Source organism: Triturus cristatus, chromosome 3_1, assembly GCF_964204655.1.
Source record: "Triturus cristatus chromosome 3_1, aTriCri1.1, whole genome shotgun sequence".
Lineage (NCBI taxonomy): Eukaryota > Metazoa > Chordata > Amphibia > Caudata > Salamandridae > Triturus > Triturus cristatus.
Genome location: NC_140583.1, coordinates 470,790,966 through 470,810,469, shown reverse-complemented (window position 1 = coordinate 470,810,469; position 19,504 = coordinate 470,790,966). Strand labels below are relative to the sequence as shown.

General features: G+C 44.1%; 1 protein-coding gene across 5 annotated transcripts in view; it reads right to left on the bottom strand.

The window, feature by feature from the left end:
* EFL1 (elongation factor like GTPase 1) overlaps window positions 1-19,504 on the bottom strand; it is a 987,271-nt gene that overhangs the window by 378,726 nt on the left and 589,041 nt on the right. For all 5 annotated transcript variants that reach the window (XM_085644294.1, XM_085644291.1, XM_085644292.1 and 2 more), the window contains exon 16: window positions 1,054-1,185. In XM_085644294.1, coding sequence (XP_085500420.1) covers window positions 1,054-1,185 — 132 coding nt within the window. The remainder of the gene's footprint in view (window positions 1-1,053; window positions 1,186-19,504) is intronic.

Sequence of the window (19,504 nt, the reverse complement as noted above, 5' to 3'; positions counted from 1 at the left end):
TGCATGTTCACGAGATATTTTTCCCCCAAGCACGCCAACAGCGTTCGCAAACAGGAAAAAAGCATTGCGAACAAGCAAATCCGCGTGTTCGCGGAATTTCTGCATGCTCGCAGAGATTTTTTACCGTTTCGCAGAGCTTTGCGTAGCGCGACTACGCATATTTCGCCCACCCCTCGGGGCTCCTCTAACTTGTTGCACTTCCTCGAGAATGATTAAACCTTGGGTGTTTTCAAATGCTTCTACAGAGGCCAAATGCAGCAATTTGTCCGATTATGTCTGATAATGGTCTTGCAGTCCCATTTGAGTTCAATGTGTGTAACAGTGCAGTAGTAAAGTGGATTGTTTTGTTTTTAGTGATAGCTGACAGGTATTAGTGACTACATACACCCATTCCCGGTTATGCTGCAGATTATAATATGCAGGATTGAAGTGATGGAATATAAGGCGTTGGTTACATTTAAAATCATGGTAACTGCCTTTACAATGCAAGCCTTCACTCCTCAAATATATTATTTGCCCCGCAATTGTTTACTTTTTTTAAATTACTCAAACATTTTCCCTCTTTACCTCTACCCATCCCTTAACAATAAAATCATCTTTACCCCCTTTACTTCTACCCAGTCCTAAACCCTAAAATCACCCTTACCCCCCTTTACCTCAACTTATCCCTAAATCATAAAATGACACTTACGCCCTTTACCCTTATCCAAATCTTGACCCTAAAGTCAACCTTACCCCCTTTACCACAACTCACCTCTAACCCCTAAAATAATCCTTACCCGCTGTTCCTCTACCCACCCCTTACCCCTAAGAAACACTCACCTAAGTAGTCAGAGTATGCGGAGCAAAGGAAAATGTGGAGTAAAGGCTGAGGAATAAAGGCTATACTGACTAAAAGCTGCGGAGTAAAGATTACATAGCATGTAATACTCTTTTCTTCAACACTGTTTAAATATTGTTTTTTAAAAGCACATTTTTGTAAATCTTTTATTAGATGATACACTATTTTAAGTAGACATTAAAGAGAAGAGAGTACAAAATAATTAAACATACTTGCATGCTTTGGTTCAACGGCAACCCGCACAATGGGTGTCGCTTCAAAGTTAAGTGGTATAAAAGGTGGACAAGCTAGAGAGGTTGACAGTGTTGCTGATTTCAAGACATAATCTTCCAAGCCTGCAATCCCTGAGAACATTTCAAAGAGAGAAAAAAAAAAACACATGAGTGACACAAATCAATTACATAACCAAGACTTACACTCAGTCAGCACACAATTCCTGGTAGTGTTACTATCGTGTAAATAGATGCAACTACTACTGCTTCTAATGGTAGAGACATATATCTGTAAAAAGAAGTAGGGGTTCCTGTGTGTCCTCCTTACATGCAGCAAAAAATACATACCATAGCCAAACTGGTGGTAATATTACTAATAACAGATGAGGTGCAGCCTATAACATGCTGGTGGAGGCTGAGCTAGGAATATGTTCAAAAGTAAACAACTAGCCATTCGGCCACAAACTTGAAATAGCTTCAGAATTTATTAAATCCTCAGTAAAATACTATTGGTTTTTTGTGATTTCTGATGGAGCCAGGGCGGGGTGGCATAAATATTGTCCTCTGTTACCCTGTCTGCTTTTTTTCCGTCTGCCAAACCCTAAATCAGGCTCTCTGTCTAGAGAGGCACAGTGGGTGAAAAATAATGGTTTGGAATGCCACCCCGAGTGATTGCCAGTGGTTAGACTATTTGCAAGCATTCATTCCATCACCTTTTAGGTGCTAGACTGACAATAGTATGCCTGCAAACCTGAGATTGGCAGAGTTTTCAAAGCCTACTACTAGCAATGTTTGTGAGTTCCAAAACGTAGTAACTCTGCATCCATTCTAGGCTCTCTTTGGCAACTCAGTGACTGTATATATATATAAGTGACTGGTCAAAAAATGAACAATTTAAAACCTCTTAGTGAAATAAGGGCAACGAGAAACACCAACATCAGACTTAGTAGACCAATGATTGATTCAACCCAGATCTGTGACTGGGGGTGAGTGTCTGAAAAGTTTCAGCGCTCCGTCCATCATCTCTATGTGTTTGCTTTGCAAACCTGAGAATAGCACAGTTTTCCAAGCCTACTACTGCCAATGTTTGTGAATTCCAAAAGGTAGTTACTTTGCATTCATTCAAGAAGTACTTTTATATGGGTGCAGTTTTGATACTTTTGTGGCAACTCAGTGCATATATATTTTTAAGTTAATGGTCAAAAAATGAACAATTTAAAACCTCCGAGTGAACTCAGAGCAACGAGAAACACAGACATAGCAGACCCTACGTGGGCCCCAGACCCAACTAACAAGCCACGAAACAATTTATGTGGAGAGTGTAACAGTCCATACAACCCTCCTCTCCTGCAGCTTCAGCCCTGATCATGAGCTGTTCTTTTTTTCATCCTAACTGTTTTTAGAGTTAGCTTTTTCGTTCATAGCAGCCTCCTTGCTATGTTGCTTCTTTATGTCTACAAAGCCCAGACTGGTGCAGTGCTGCTCATTGGAGCACCAGGGGATTAAACTTCCTTGACCCCGAGGACACAGGGCCGAAGTACGCTGCTTATTGGTAGATTATGTTGTGCTTTCAATGAAAATTCATTTTTCTTATTCTTATCATCAATATAGTTACCAGTTATCAACCAGTTACCTGGTATCACATACTGCAGCCTTCTGCGTTCCTTTTACAAACTACTGCTTTTATGGGCATCAGTCAAACTGATGAACACTACAACGCAATAAAAATAAACAAAAGGCCAGGAATGGAATATGAGGGGCCAGCTGGCATTGAGCATCTGGTAATGCGAATCAAAAACCGATTAGAATCTGTGTCATTGCTCTTTACCCATTTGTGAGCCCAGAAGATGCTTACTGCAAGCCTCTCCTCCTCCTGCAGGTAATCTTTAAAAAATCCTTTGAGTATCTAACTAACTGTCAGGTTTCAAGAAGGAATATGACTGTTCAAAATGCTTGTTTTGCTGCAGTTGAGCCTGGTACAGTGAATGATCAATGGCCATAGAAAAGAGCCAAGTTTGAGGAGTCATCATCAGCAACAGAACATACCCTACTATCTCCTCTACGAAGGCTGTACCTCTACGTGGCAGGAGAGGACAATGTGCCATTGGCAAGGTGCCCACAGTGACTCTCTTTTTCCACTGCCCAAGTCTGCCTCTCCACATATTGTGAGAATCTCACGTCAAGTCTGCTACAACGGGTTGCATTGAAAAGCTTGTGGTGAACTTATCCACAATGCAGAGGCATGAAAAGTGGCCTTTAGGGTTCAAGTTTAGAAGTAGGAGCAGCTCTCTGTAGACGAGCAGGCAGCGGATCACTTTGGTACCGAAGCGGATGCTGGCGCTGCGCCTCCAACTGCTGGGGACAGTGATTCATGTGCTGCTTTGGGCACAAGGGGATGTGCAGTCTTGCTTGACTAACAAGAGATATAGGAATGTGCGTCTTCCATTGATTAGGAAAGCTACGGGCAGACAGAGTGGGCATTCCTTCAACAATCACCCCTAACCATTCTTTTCATTCATGAGCTCTATTCTACCTTAGGACTCAGGAGACCATATCAGTGGCTAGATCACGGTGTGTAATCCATTTAACATAAATTGTATTTACCCTTCGAAAACAGTGCAAGACTTACTTTTTGTCAACACACATAAAACAATTCAAATGCTTCCAGTTGCCAAGTGCCCTGTTACCTTCCCAGGTTTACCAACAGGACATAAAGGGGGTCCATTCATAGCTGAGGGTTAGGAGAGTTTGCGTTGCCAACCGTGGTGACAAATTACACTACCATTATGAGATGCTGTAGTCCAGGGCTCTCCAAAGTCGGTCCTGGAGGACCTCATCCATGCCAGATTTTTAACATGAGTACATTTATCCAAATGGGCATATGCTAAAAATCTGGCATGGATCCGACCCTCCAGGACCGACTTAGAAGAACCCTCTTGAAGTTAATCGAGGTCACATGGTCCACACTTTTGTTTTTCTAAACCGTTAGACAGACGTTAGCCCTTAAATGTGACGACAGCAATAAAGCAATTGTTATTAATTACAACAGTAATGATGACAATACAATAAATGTTAAGCCATTGTGTTTCATATTTGCTCCCACATAGCAGGCAATCCTGACACTCTCAGGAGCGTGCCTGGACATACTATCAAACTCTACATAACACCATCTAACATGTTCACAAAGGACCTTGAAGACAAATCAAATCAGAGATTCATCCTCCCGGAATGGGAGCATTTCTAGAGGGCAGTGAACGTGTCATTAAATGGCTGCTCTCCTCCACGAGTGCCATTAACTGCCCCCGTTCATGAGCCATAAAATTCATACTTGGCATTTTAGAAGAAAAAAGAAATGACAAATAGATTGTCCTTGGTCAAAGTGACACAGCTAAACACTAATGTGTAGCTTGGGGACATACATTACATTTCTCCCAGCAGCTGCAATAAGTTACATTGTTAGCTCTTAGCACCTATATGCCACACTAACCTGAGTGAGACAACACACAGCTAGAACAAAATCCAGGGCACTACATCCTGAAGCTGCTTTATGTACATCAATTCTTTCTATTATAAGGCTTTCAGTTCTAATGGCAGACTATTCCCTTCGGTGATCTTAAAAATACATTTATACAAAGAGATAATTTTGTAGAGCATAAGACAAAGATAAAGGAGTTTTGCATTTGGTTTACTAGTTAGGGTATTAATAGAGATTTCGAGGCAGGGACAAAGGCCTATCTGCTGATGTGTAATTCCTAAAAGGAAATTGACTGTCTGAAATTCTTTTTGAACTTTAGTTATATAAGAAAGAAACCCATCTGATGAAACTATGGCAAATATACAAAAAAACTGCTTTCTTTTAATATACTTAATAGCACCTTTTTTCGGAGCTCAAAATAATTGATATTCTTACTACCTAGTTTAGAAGTACTCAATGTATCTACCTCAGAAGCACGAAATGCTGTACTAGGTCCTGCTGGTGCTTGAAATCATGACTTGCAAAGACGAACAGATATCAGCAGCGAGCGTTTAAAAGATAGAACTATATGACCACTGGATCCACTGCTGTACATTAATAAACATCTTTAGGATTGGATACAAATAATTGTCACAAGCAATGCTGGAAGGCAGAAATACTTTGAAACCTGTGTAAGGTTGACTAATGAGAAAGTTAGTGGCCATTGGGTTATCAGTCGTTTAAGCAGTGATTCATTATGAAGCTATAATACAAATCTTCACCCTGTGATTTACACCATTTGTATTGGTCGCTTGGGCAAATGAATCATCTATTAGTGGCTCCTGCTAGCCCACAACATGAAAAATACAGCACAGTGCAGGTGAAACCTAGCTATTACACAAGGAGAATATCTCTTTATCCTTCCTGCCGCAGAATATAAATAGATATGGGGCCATGAGAAGAGACTGCCTAGCACACGAACAATGTTTGCTGTGACCAAATGGAAAGGACCTAGTCTTCCAGGAAGCAGGCGTTTATTTATTTATTTTTTTATTTGTTTATTAAGCAGCAGGCACATAAGGATCATACAACACCCCCAAGCACCGGGGAAACAAGACAAGAAATACAATAGCGCCGTGCAGACCAATTTTTGCCATGGTATTGGAACATAAGGTAATCATGGAACCCCAACAAACAACCCTTAAACCCCCGGCATGGTTGCATAGAATTACTACATCTTCTGTCAGTACATTGTTAACATGACAATTCTTCCTCACAGGCCCAATTGTCCTTGCACATTCAGGAGCCAGGAACGTATAATGCCTCATAGCAAATCTGGATTCCCAAGGAGATACCCCATCAGGGGGGGCCAAAAGTCCTTCGGACGTGAGGCAGCAGGTAGCTCTTCCGCATAGACACCCAACTGATCCCTACAGTAAAGCAAATCACGAATCCACCTCTGTACAGTTGGGACAGTTTTAGCACCCCAACACTGCGCCACAGCCCGTTTGGCAAACAGGGTAGAGATGGCCACTAGCCGTCTGTTACAGGGCTTAAGTTTCTGCACCCATCCCAGCAGACACACTTCCGGCCCACACTCAACAGTTTCCAGCACTACAGCCGTAAGTATACGCACCACTTTCACCCAGAAGTTATATACTCCCACACAACTGACGGCTAGATGTATAAAATTTGCATCGGCCTGTCCACAGTGCACACAGCACGCATTGTCCCGCAACCCAAACTGTTGCAACTGCAACGGTGTATAGTAGGGCTGGTGTAGAAGCAGGAGATTTTAAATGCGTTCCCTTGTTTGCCAGTAGAAATTGGTTCAGCACTGTACGTAACACCTTCTCAGTCACTGGCCAGGTCAGGCCTTTACCAAGACAGAAGCCCTCCGTCCATCGAACTATGATCCTAGCACAGTACTGGGTTGGCCTAGGAGCTTTCCCACTGTAAGGCTTTGGAGCGTATGGAACCTGAGTGGATGTAGGGTAGGAAACTCTGCACATTTGAAAGCGCCAGACTTCCTGCCAGCAGTGAGCAGTTGGTTCCTTAGGCATCTGTCCACTAGGCACTTTCTATTTGCTTTCTTATACAAATTCATTCTGTGCTGCAGTTTTGTGCTGCGCCGAGGATGCGTCTTGCAGTGACGGTTTCAATGGGCTACAATGTGATGCAGGTCTTGCAACGAGTCCAATCCACGCAGCAGCGAAGCATCGATTCTGCTCTGGCTTGCAAAATGCAGCAGAGGAGATGCGTTGATTCTGCTGGATCTACAGAGGCTGGCAGAGCACCTTAAGCCCACTTCCAAGTGTTCAGAACTGAGGTGGCACCACTTGGCAGGGTAGACTCACAGCGCTACGAGACCCCTGGGTAGAAGTGCGCTATATAAGTACAAATACATTTACATTTACATGGCACATTACAGGTTTAGGTGCAAGGTTGTTGGAAGGCTGCTGTGTCCCTGAGGCTTCAGATCAGGAGGACAGCTAACTAGCTCTTTGAATCACTCTAAGTTCTGGGTTCAAGAGATGCAGGTCCAGTCCTTCACACCCAGGCAAGAGAGCAGCAGATCAGAACCGCAGGGTAACAGTTCTACAAAGAACCAGTCAAGCAGAGTGGCAGTCCTGTCAGCAGCACAGCATTCCTCCTTCCTGGCAGTGTCCACAGGTCCAGATGTGTACTGAAGAGTTGGTGTCTGAGGTATTTATACCCAGTTTTGCCTTTGAAGTGGGGAGAAGCTTCTTGAGGCAGTTCTTTGAAGTGCAGATACCCTGCCTTCCTGACCTTGGATGTAGACTAGTTAGATGGGGTATGCAGCCCTTTGTGTGGAGACAGGACACAGCCTATTCAAGTGTAACTGGGACTGGGCCCAGCTCCTCCCTCCAATCCTGCCGATAAAAGCCCATCAAGTCACACTGTGAGACGGATGACGGGGCTAACCATGGCAAGGCACGGAAGGAGTTAATCCACTTCGGTCCTTCCCCTCTGCAGGATGAAGAACCACCCTGTCACGACCGCAACCTATGGGAGGACGCAACAACGAGAGCAGGGGCGGAGTCTCCAACAGAAGAGGAAAACCCGGAAGACGCCGAGGTTTGCGTGTTCAGGAGACGGGAGGACGAACGAACAGAGCGAAGCACCCAGGAGGAACGAGGATGAGAAGCAGACGAGAGACCGGAGGAACGAGGACGAGAAGCAGACGAGAGACCGGAGGAGCGAGGACGAGAAGCAGACGAGAGACAGGAGGAACAAGGACGAGAAGCAGACGAGTCGCATCCTCACGGGACGGAGAACGAAGCCAGCGAAGGGGAGCAGTGGACGGAGGACTGGTGGACACCCCCGGACGATGCTACAACGCCGCCGTAACTCAGGAGAGTTGCGGCCCCCACGGTACGTGGGTCAGGGCAGGGGATCGGAACATAGAGAGAGGGAGGGGGGGGGGCGCCTGTGCAGTATCGCAGAAGGGGAGGGAACGGAGGGATAAGTCAGAATTGTTTTCTTTTTCTCCCCTCACAAACCCTATCACCTCCTCACAGTTTTCGGTTGTCATTTTACGTACGCTACTAGCCTACGCTTACCTAGCTCCCAGCGACAGCGAGGTGACCTTCTTGGGGGGCTTAGTTTCCACTATAAACCCGACCATCCTTTTTAGCCTCACAACGCCCTCTGGGTATCACCAAGAAAACACCCTTTAACCACAAAGAGAGCACTAAAACGGTGGCGGCGCCTATAAAAGGCGGTGACTCTAATTATTCCAATACAGGCCAAGTGCAGTGACCGTGTTTTCTTCTCTTTTGTTTTGGGATCCTGTGGCCGGGGGCTGTACCATCGCGTCCGAAGAAGACCACGAACCAAGTTTCCGCCGGATACCCCGGACACCAACCCGGAGCCCTAAACGTTGTTGCTGCCTACCATCAACTGTACTGTCCCATGGTTTACCTTACTTTGACTGGCTGAAATAAATGACGCCATCATTCAACCCTCTTTGAGACCTCCTCGCTTTATTTTCCGCCCATCCCTCTCACACACACATAAACTCACTATTGTGCTTGGCTGTCTAGGACGAGTACACAAAGCCTAACTGTCAACTACACCCAATTATGTGACCCAGACATAGGCTACAGGCACCAAATGGCGAAGGCACGGAAAATGGCAACTTTCTAAAAGTAAACACAAGGAGATAATGGACGGAGTGCTGAAACTTTTCTGACACTCATCCCCAGTCACAGATCTGGGTTGAGTCTATCATCGTTCTTTAGCTCACTTCGACACCTCAGTTCAGACCCAGCTATATGCAAATCAGTCTTGACCCTGTGCCTCATGGGAAAAGTCCAGCCCGAACTGCCAAGCCAGGTCTTCCCTGAACAGGAATCAAGCATTCTAGGACAGGTTTCGGGGTAACACCCCTCATCATCCAGGCTAGCTTGAATCCAGTAGCAAAGTGAGCAAGGGACCCACGTCTGGGCATACCCTGCCAATTTAGGGAGAACAAAACAAACGCAAGGAGATGATGGACGGAGAGCTAAAACGTTTCAGACACTCACCCCCAGTCACAGATCTGGGTTGAATCCATCATTGTGCTTTAACTTCAGTTCTTTCCTGGCTGATGAGGGGTGAAACCGGTCCTAGGATGCTGGTTTCCGGTCCAGTAAGGACCTCGCATGACAGTTCGGGCTGGACTGTTCCCATGAGGCACAGGGTCAAAACTGATTTGCATATGGCCAGGTTTAACCTGGGGTGGCATGGTGAGCAAAATAATGATGGATTTAACCCAGATCTCTTGACTGGGGGGTGAATGTTTTGATTTGTTCTGCATTCCGTCCATCAATTGTGTGTCTTTAACTTTCTAAAAGTGGCACGGTAAAAATTGTAATTTAAAATCCGACTTCACCATAAGTTAGCATTTTATTTTACAATTTCAAAAACAACAAACATTAACTGGGCAACTGTTCCCATTTGGGGATTACACTATGTTGTGCTAAGGGAGGATTAAGCCTTTTAATATGTGAATACATTTCAAAAATTAATTCACAAGTTTTTCAGAACTAGGACATGTAAAACTTAAAAGTACATGTCCTACTTTTTAAATACATTGCACCCTGCCCTCTGAGATATCCAGAGCCTACCCTAGGGGTGACTTATGTATTAAAAGGGAAGGTTCGGTCCTGGCAAAAGGTTTACTATGTCAAGTTGAAATGGCAGGTTAAAACTACACACACACCGGCTGCAACGGTAGGCCTGAAACATGTTTAAAGTGCTACTTAAGTGGGTTGCACAATCAGTGCCGCAGGCCCACTAGTAGCGTTTAATTTCCAGGCACACGTGGTGGCACTTTACTACGGTCTTACAAGAAAATTAAATATGTCAATGGGGTATAAGCCAATCTAACATATTGACATATTGTAATGCGAGAGCACAAGCACTGGTTAGCATTGGTAAAGTGCTCATAGTCCTAAGGAGAGCAAAAAGGAAGTTGCAGTTAACAGGGGATCAAGGATAACAGGGGATCAAGGATAACCAGGGACCTTGGTTAAGTACATGTACAAGAAATACTGGTCCCACAGTTAAAAATAATTCAATCAATTCAAATGAACAAAATCGTTATTTTAATCATTATTACGTAAAATAAATCATATATAAAGAACTGATATGGAAAAAAAGGTTTACTTTGTGACGGCACAGTGGGTGTAGTGAGCAATGTGCTTGGTTCTCTCATCAAAGTGATACACACGTGATCAAATTCAGTGATAAAAGTTGTGTATCTTAAAAACAAGAATAAAACGGCCCTTTTATATATAATATAATCTATCTAGGGTCCTTAGTGGTAGTCAACGATGTTTCAAACTCTCAACAAGATTGGGGGACCATCATCAGGACTCATAAGATGAAGAGGAGCTCAAAACAAGGAGAACGAGGTCTGAAAGAAAGCATAATAGACATTTTTCACAAAGAATAGTGTTACGTGTGGGGTGCAAGCCTTTAATATGGAGTGTATACGCACAGAGCAAAAATTAAACGCTTCTGTGGGAAAGAAAGGTGGCTGTCCCTGAAAGAAGAGTTCAGAGTTCAAGATATAGCTGGTAGGCTGCCCAATAAAAACAATAATTATGGAAGTTGAGAGAACAAGTTCTACCGGAATCCTAGAAGCTCAAATGAACAGGCAACAATATTGGAACTGTGATGTCTGTTCCACTGGAGTATGGCTAAAAATGACAATTATAAAAAAAAAAGGGTTGGAAAAAGGTCTAAAAGCGCCCTGAGGGAAGAAGTGTGAATAAAAAAATGCATAAATCCACTCTGGTGCCTCTCCATCCGCCCCGTGACTGCTTTGACTGGCAGACAAAAATTCCCCTGCGCAGACTATCTTTCAAATACCTGGGAGTCTTGATTGCCCTGCTTCCAGAACTCGAATGGGCCCCGAATATCACGCCCCTGGTCACCAAAACTAAGGTGGACCTTAGGAGGTGGCAGTCCCTCCCTCTCAACCCCCTTGGCAGGAGTGCCCTCTTTAAATTGATGGTTCTCCCCCGCTTTTTGTACATTCTACAAAATGTTGCCTTTCATCTTCCAGGGAGCTGGTTTCGTGAGATTGATGGTATCCTTACCCGTTTTTTATGGGGAGGCGGGAGATCGCAAATATCCTTGGCACACTGCCGCATACCTCCCTATGATGGGGCATGGGAGTCACCAACCTCCACCTTTACTATCTGGCCACGAGGCTCATCGTGGTCCACGATTGGTTTGCGGGTGGCTGGTCCGACCCGGCGTACTGGGTGGAACTTCGATCGATGGACTTCCCGCAACTCCAGGCCTATATGTATGGGGCCCCCATACCACAGGACCTTCCTCCCGTCACCAAGACAACTCTCTTGGCTTGGCGCACGGCGTTGCGCCACAAGAAACGGGACCGGAAACTCACCAGACGCCCATGTGGTGTGGCGCGTGGCTGTGGGAGAACTCGTCCCTTCGGGACTTTCATCGGTGGGACAGCATTGGGATCTCGCTCCTTGGAGACGTCTGGGTTAGGGACCACATCAGAACCTTCGTGGACTTGCAGCAGCGCTACTCTCTCCACTCCTCTCAATTTTATAAGTACTTACATCTTAGACACGCCCTTCACGTGCACATTCAGTCTCCCACCTCCCTCCCTGAATTTAGTCCTCTAGAGGCCCAGGTGATGATGGGGAACCTGGGTAGAGGGGGTCTGTCCCGGATCTATCGCTCCTTAGTGAATAATGGCCCCGCATCCTTAGACTCGCTGTGCGCCCGCTTGGAGGGGTGGCTGGGCCCCCTAGATGATGCGGACTGGAGGGATGTCCTCATGACCCCCAAAACACTGACAACCTCCTCCAAGTTGAGGTTGATCCAACTCTACTATTTACATACGGCATACCTCACCCCCGCGCATCTTTACAGCGCCCTTTTGCAGCCTTTCCCGACCTACACGCAATGCAGTCACGCCCCTTCAGACTTGTACCACATGGTTTGGCAGTGCCCTGTCCTGGCGGCATTCTGGGCGGGAGTGGAGCTGGAACTCACACTGACCCTGGGGTGGACAGTCCCTCACGATCCGGTGTGTTTGATCATGGGTGTGTTCGATGGCCTGAATGGTTCCCGGGCTGATAAGCGCTTCCTTGTAAGAGCGGTGGCGGTGGCAAAGCGAGATATTACGCCACTCTGGTCTCAGGCCAAGTGTCCTAGTATACGGAAATGGAAGCGTGGGGTTGACTGGTGCGGGACTCAGGAGGAGTCCCTCTTTGAAGCCCGGGATGTCCCGACCTTTTCACAAAGATCTGTGGTAAATGGTTAAATCTACTAGCCTAAAGGGGTTGTATGTTTTATGCTTACTGTCAACCATAGCTGTCAGTATACCCTGAAATTTGATTTCCTAGGCCCGTCTCCTCTCGTGTGGCTGTATATAATCTCTATAACGTGCTTGATTTTGCTGCCAATGTAAATTTATGGTGTGTTTAAAAAGTCAATAAACTTGATTATAAAAAAAAAGTATAAAATGAAAAAGGCCATACCTTTCATATTTTCCAGAAGAAAAATTATAACAGGCGGGAAATACCTCAGATTCCGTGATATCAGAGTTATGATATGGAAATTCTGAAAGGTATCGACTTTTTCTTTTTGATATGTTCTTTTATACCCACTTCTTCTCTCAGGGCACTTGTAGACATTTCACACTTCTTTCCTAAGGGCACTTTCCCTCCTTTTATAGTTGTGTTTTTCAGCCGTACTCCAGTGGGACAGACATCACAGTTACAATATTGTTACCTGTCTGACATACAGCTGAAGCTGTCTATTGAAAGACTGCAAACATGTGGCTACAGTATATTCAAAACGTATTATGGAAACTTCCCTCCAGAACAGTAATGATAGAATGAAGAGTCTACAAACATAACTGAAAATAAATTAATGCCATGCCTGCCAGTGTGTATGACAGACATTAATGCTTGATGCAGGCCAATCACCTTAATCTGACAGCTTTAAAACCAAAAGTGTTTGGAACATATAAACTCTTATCAAAAAACTGAAAGACAATTGAACATATTTATTGTGCATGCCCATCTTCATGTAAGCAATGCAATATGCTATGGGGCTGATTTAGAGTATGCCTTTTTTTGCTGTCCATCACTGACAAGTTAAAAATTGCAGTGAGGGACAGTAAAAATAAACAATGACCCCTTCACCATGGGAGAATGAATGAACTCTCCCATGGCGTGGGGGTGATTAGTTTTTTGCTTTTCAAAAACGATCTCCTGCTTTAAAAACTTTGGCGGCAGTCAAGTTTGATGGAGCGATCCATCAAACGTTTACAAAATTGACAGGAACAAACCACTGTGATGGTGGTTCTTTAGAGTTGGTCGCAGGACTGGCAGACAGCTCTAAATATGGCAGGAGGATGTCTTACGCCACACTGATGGAGTACTGTCCGTCTGTCGAAATCTAAATCAGCCCCTGTGCCTCTCTTTTTTTATTTTTATTGGATGTGCATCTTTCCTTGTTTCTACAGCTTGTCAAGGTCATCAGGGCCTGTTTCTTTCCTGCTTTACCTAATATTAAAAGTTAGTTATCTCGCTGTCTTCTTTCGCACAATGAATCTCAAGTTGACAGTATTATTGCAGGGATTACTGAAGATCAGTGCCAGAGGGTACAGGCACGTCTAGTACTTCCATAATGCAAGTTAATGTAGAACCTTAGGATTACCATCTATTTGAAGAACTAAATTACCCAAAAATGACAGGAAATTGCCCTTTTCCTAGTATATTGTCAATTCTCTAGTAAGCAAAATTCTACTTTGCCTTGAGGGCTGAATATCCTTGCATCTTTCCTGCATACAGCTTGTACAAACTGCTGCTACACATTTGGTCCTCACATTTTCTAGGTGAATATGCATTTGATCAGTTTACCAAGCTTCCAAGATTTCAATGTAAGATAATCGGTATGACGCAGTGTGAATTCAAACAAACACTTTCACTCGTTAGCATCTATTATAAGTCCTGCGATCCTTCTGACTTGCACTACTAGCAGTTAAATGTGAGGTCCAAAAGCTAGGAGAGCTCACAAGCAGAACAAAGCAGGCACTCTACCATTGATCTTCTAAACTTCAGCAGTAGGGTTCCATACAGCGGGGAGTTCCACTGTGTGGAGTCTTGGAGCTTTTCCCTGTAACGAAGTCTAGTAATGCATTTAGTGCCATAAATGGTTCTTTGATGTCTGGATATTCCTCGCATTTACTTGTTGCAGTGATGTGGTCAGTGTGCCTGATTCTGAGAGTGAGAAGAACGGCTACATTTTGAGCCCACTGAAGTTCAGTTAAATGCATAAACAAGTATTCTGCTTGATTCCCAATAATATTGAGATTATGCACCAACGACCATTTTAATTAATCACTAAATGTGTACTGTAAATGGGTCTATTCCATAAATGTATTTAATGTTTCACCAACAGCACTTGGAATAACAAAAAGATCATCTTTTTTAAATTAGAACATGTAACATTCCATGATAAAACTGAGGTTCTGATATCAAAGATCATTTGCAGAGAGCTTAGGCAACACTAAATCGGTTTCAAACCACTTGATAATACAATAGGCTTTCTGTTTACACGTTTGTGTAAATTACGACCACAAATACTATACGACACCTTAGCACATATTATCAGGCCCCCATTACAAGACCCATGTGTTCAAAATACTTGTTCTAATGGCACTAGGGCAACGTGCTGCCAAATTTATATACACGGGGGGAGGGTGTTTATCTCTCTTTGAAAGAAAATCTTTCAAGCTGGCATTTACTGTTTATGTTCATTCTACTTTCCTCATAACTCTTGTTCTGTAAATGTGTTCACAACCTGCTTACAGAAGCTGAGGCATGGCACATTTTCAAATGTAATAGTATCATTTCTGAAACGTAAACCTCATTACAGTGCTACCTATTCTGACGGCTGTTGTGTTTTAATGAGCACCAAAGCTCCATTTCAAAAAGCGTGCATCCTTTTACTCACTGCCGCGTTTGTCAATACTTGTTTGTGTAAAATAAAATCTGGAAATAAGAATTAGACACGTAAAAGCTGTTATGCAAATATATGCCCCCTTACACGGTCCTATCACAAAGATGGAAACATATCTTGTACATGCCTAGATATCGATACATACTCAATTCTGCTTGAAAGGGAGGTCGCGTCAGCAGACTCGGTGCCATTAAATTGAAATTAACGTTTGGGTGTAAAATAGGAAGGGCTGTAAGTGGCCCGCAAAAGACCCTGTAACACACCCGCTCATTAGACTGTGCCTCTGACCCCTGACTTCCTTAACGGCCTGAATGACAAACAAATGTTACTGCTCGGTCAGCACTTTGGGGATTAGGCCCCCGAATGCGCAGGGTGCTCTGATCATCTTCAAGGCAGCATAAATAATGGGACACGTTCAGACCATCTGCTTCTTTTCACAAACCACAATCAAGCAGACGCACCTCATTACCAGACCCTGCTGCCAGACCGGGCATGTCGAGGCTTGTCCGGGGAGGGGGCGGCTCTGCAGTGAGTTTTCGGTTACATGTGTGCCTACGTGCCCTTTCCAACCCGTGTGCATGGAACCAATATGACAGCGTATGTTGGATACGCACCTATGACAACATTTTCTTTCTATTAAGTGTGTATTTTTCGTCTAATCCCCACTACTGTTTTGACACGAATCAACAGTACCCGCACGTTCTCAGTAGAATGCGACCATTTCTTACAGCCTCTGGCTATTGTTCCATGGTGCTAGCACTTGTCATTGCCTGTCTGGAAGGCAGAAATACAGGTGGGGGCCCGTCCTGAGGCCTGTCCAAAATGTACCTGTAAAGAGGGGTCCACGCCACCCCTTCCCTACCCCCTCCCGCAAAGTTTGAAATCACTCAAATGCATAAAGTGATAGAGACACGCTGATGACATTCCTGCGTTAGAGAATATAACAATTCTCAGGCTGTATTTATTACAATTTCATAAACACAACATTAATAAATTCACCCGAATTCTTGCATCATATTTACAATATTTAAATTAACATGATTTAATAGGTAAACTAATACATGTCATCTCCAAACCACATATCTTAAGGAGTCACAGTTGGCCACCCCTCAGGGACCATGGCATCAACTATTCCAAAGGATTAGGAGCCGTAATCCCCCTACTACAAGTAATTCAGTAATTCCATATCAGAAGGCGAATTCACATGCCTACTCAAGATAAAGGGCGCGTGGGCCAGCATGAAGTCTGGACCCCAAACACCGCCAGAGCCAACTCAAAAGTGAACCCCCTGGCACCCGATGGGCCTAGGCAACCGGGCCATACCTTGGTCCCCTGCCGCAAGCACCATCCCCCGACATCCTCCGGGGCCATGTAAGGGAGTACCGTGGCAGGCTATGGACAGTCGCTTTTGCGGGCGTCACCAGCCCTTCTCTACACCTCCACGGCACCCACAGCCCCGGTTTAAGCCAAAAGGCTTCCTAATTCCATCTTGAATTCGCCTGCACTTCCATTACTGATGTTTGTGTCCCAAAACGACTCCTTCCCTAACTCCTCCAAAAGGAAACTATCTGCGGGGGATGGGAGGGCATGAAGATACTGATCCTTGGGCGGAGCAGGGTCGCAAATCTGGGAGCATCGTCGGCCTCAGGGGGCAGCCAGGCAGAGCAGAAACAAGGTAGCTCATAAAGTGGGAGAGCTCCCCTTTTAACTCACCTGGATCCCCCTTCGCCCAGGCACCGCCCCCACACCGTTGACTTCTCAGTCAATCGGGACCCCGCTAAATGATCGTGGAAATTCAAACAATTGCCGCGCCCGACATTGTCGCCACTTGGAACCAGCCCGCACCTACCCTGAGGGCCCGCCACTGGTTGGCACTGCCCACCAGGTCCAAACTCTTATCAGATTTCCTGACATCCTCTAAAGGCTCTGCGCTCATCTAGTTGCATGGTGCAGCAGTTTTGACTACCCCACCCCATTCTCATACAGCTGTACTGGCTACCTTTAAACTTGTAGATTTACTTCAAATTCTGCTGCTTTACTTTCAGGACTTGTTCCAGACCACCTTCTATACCTGTAAAAGAAACTTAAGTTTAAGGGTGGTGTGAGAGCAGTCAGGACCTCCTACATTTAAAAAAGATCTCTAAATATAGCAAAGCCAAGATATGTGCACATGACTTTGCCTCTGTACCTCAATACCTCTGGAACTCTTTGCCCTATGAAATTCGCTAGCTCTCACTCTGCTGTAGTTTCAGGAAAAAAATTGTCCACATTGCGGTCTCTGATTTCTGTTGAGTCTGCTTACCTTGCGCCGCAAAGTTCTTATACTTCCCCCTTTTTCTTAGTTTTATCTGATTTTATTTTGTATGTTGTTTTTTTAAGTGTCTTGTGCTTTTTGCTTTTCATTGTGATCTTTGTATAATATTTCACTTATTATCAATTTTATATTTGAGGTAGCTCTGTACAGTGCTCCGCTAGTATTCGGAGTCAGACGTTTGCTTTAGATGGTTTAAAATAAAATACATTAAATAGTTTTTCTCCATCCAAAGGGGCATAAATCTCATTGCAAATATACTTAAACATATGATTTACAGCATAATAAACTAAATAAGACTAGGCAAAGGGTGAAATATAAACTGGTTATAAAAGTTTATATAAACTGAAGACAACCTAAGAAAGCAGCTAACTCAGTTTACCGACCCTCCATAGTTGATCCTTTTTCGATCACACAGTACTCAGCCTATCATAATTGGAGTGCTCATTGCACTCAACTACCCAAGTCAGAGATTAACATCTAGGAAACATAGCCCTTAAAGAACAAGTTACTTACTATCCGTAACTATCTTTTTGATGGAGACTGTATGTAGTCGCAGATTCCTCACCCTATAAATATCTACCCAGGCATCAGACTGGATGGAGAAACCTTTCAGTAGAACCACTGCGTTGTGTTTGGTGACGCCAGATGGCTTTGCACAGATGTCATTCTGTTCTGGAAATGGTGTGCGGAGCCTGCATGGGCGCCACTCTAGAGTGTTGACGTCAGATGCTTTCGAGAGCGTCTGTGCCTCGAAGAAGCAGAGCCTCAAAAGCAAATTGATGGTACCAATATGCAAATTCCTAGACTTGGGATCCTAATAATAGATAGAGTCTAAATACAGAACAGGGAGGATGGAAGGGTCGGTGAGGAATCTGCGTTTATATAGAGTCTCTACCTGAAAGAGATTTACCAAAGGTAAGTAACTTGTTCTTCTGACAGAGACTTATAGCCTCAGCTTACTTCACCTTTTGAATTAATACCAAATAAGTGCCTATTTGGAGGTGAGTCTGTGACTGGACTCAAACCAGAAAACCCCACAGGAGAGTGAGGGCAAAATGCCCCTATTGGCTAACCTGGCTGTTCAGACAATAGTGTTTTGCAAATGTATGGAGGGATGCCCACATAACTGCCTGGCAAATGTTCAGGACAGGGAGTCTGAGAGCCAATACAGTGGTAGCAGCGTTGGCCCTGGTAGAATGAGCATGCACCTTTTCTGGAGGCTGTTTTTAGTCAATGCTTAGCAGATCTTAATTAGGGCTCCCGGTTTTATGTCATTTATTTTTTTAACATTTCCTCCTGTATTTATCCATATTTATTTTTTGGGCCATTTTATCTGTATTTATCCATATTTAGTTTGTGTTTTGCGTATAAATGTAGTTGTAAAATTGTACATTTCCATATTTATTTAAATGATAGACGCGCACTCATACTTTGATGTTTGTCATGTTTTAGCTATTTGAGTTACCAAATATTACATAATAGTACATCCACTGGTAAATATTAGCATTATACCACAAATGTATGTTGTCACATGTAGTTATTTAAAGAAATGTCATCCTGTTTTTTAAATTTTCCATGCTGTCCATCTGCTCAGCTGTGGGCTATAATTTGTAAAAGACAGCACGAAGAGTCACTTAAAAAAGCACATTTTCTGTATTTATCCACTTTTCAAAATAAATGCACAGAAAACGCATTGTTTTCTGTCTGTATTTATCTGTAAAAACCCATAAAAACGGAAAACAGGGAGCCTTAATCTTAATGCAAAGCAAGATCCAGCAGGAGATGGTTCTCTTCTATATAGTCTTGCCTTTTGTCATCTTGAGAACCCCACAAAGAGCTGATCGTCAACCCAATGTTCTGTGGTATGATCTATATAGAAGCTCAGTGCTTTGTTGAGGCCCTAGCATTGGAGTCTCTCCTCCTAAATGGGGTGAGGCAGAGCATAGAATGTTGCAAAGGTAATATTCTGGCTGACATGAAATAGAGTCACAACTTTAAGAAGAAAGGATACTCATATCCACAAAACCATCATCTCTGGGAAGATGGTACATGGAGGATTGACACGGAAGGCCTGAAGCTCACTCACAGGTTGCGCTGTTATTGAGAGGAGGAACACCGTCTTGGGGGCGAGAAGCTGCAAGTGGCACCTGTGTAGCAGC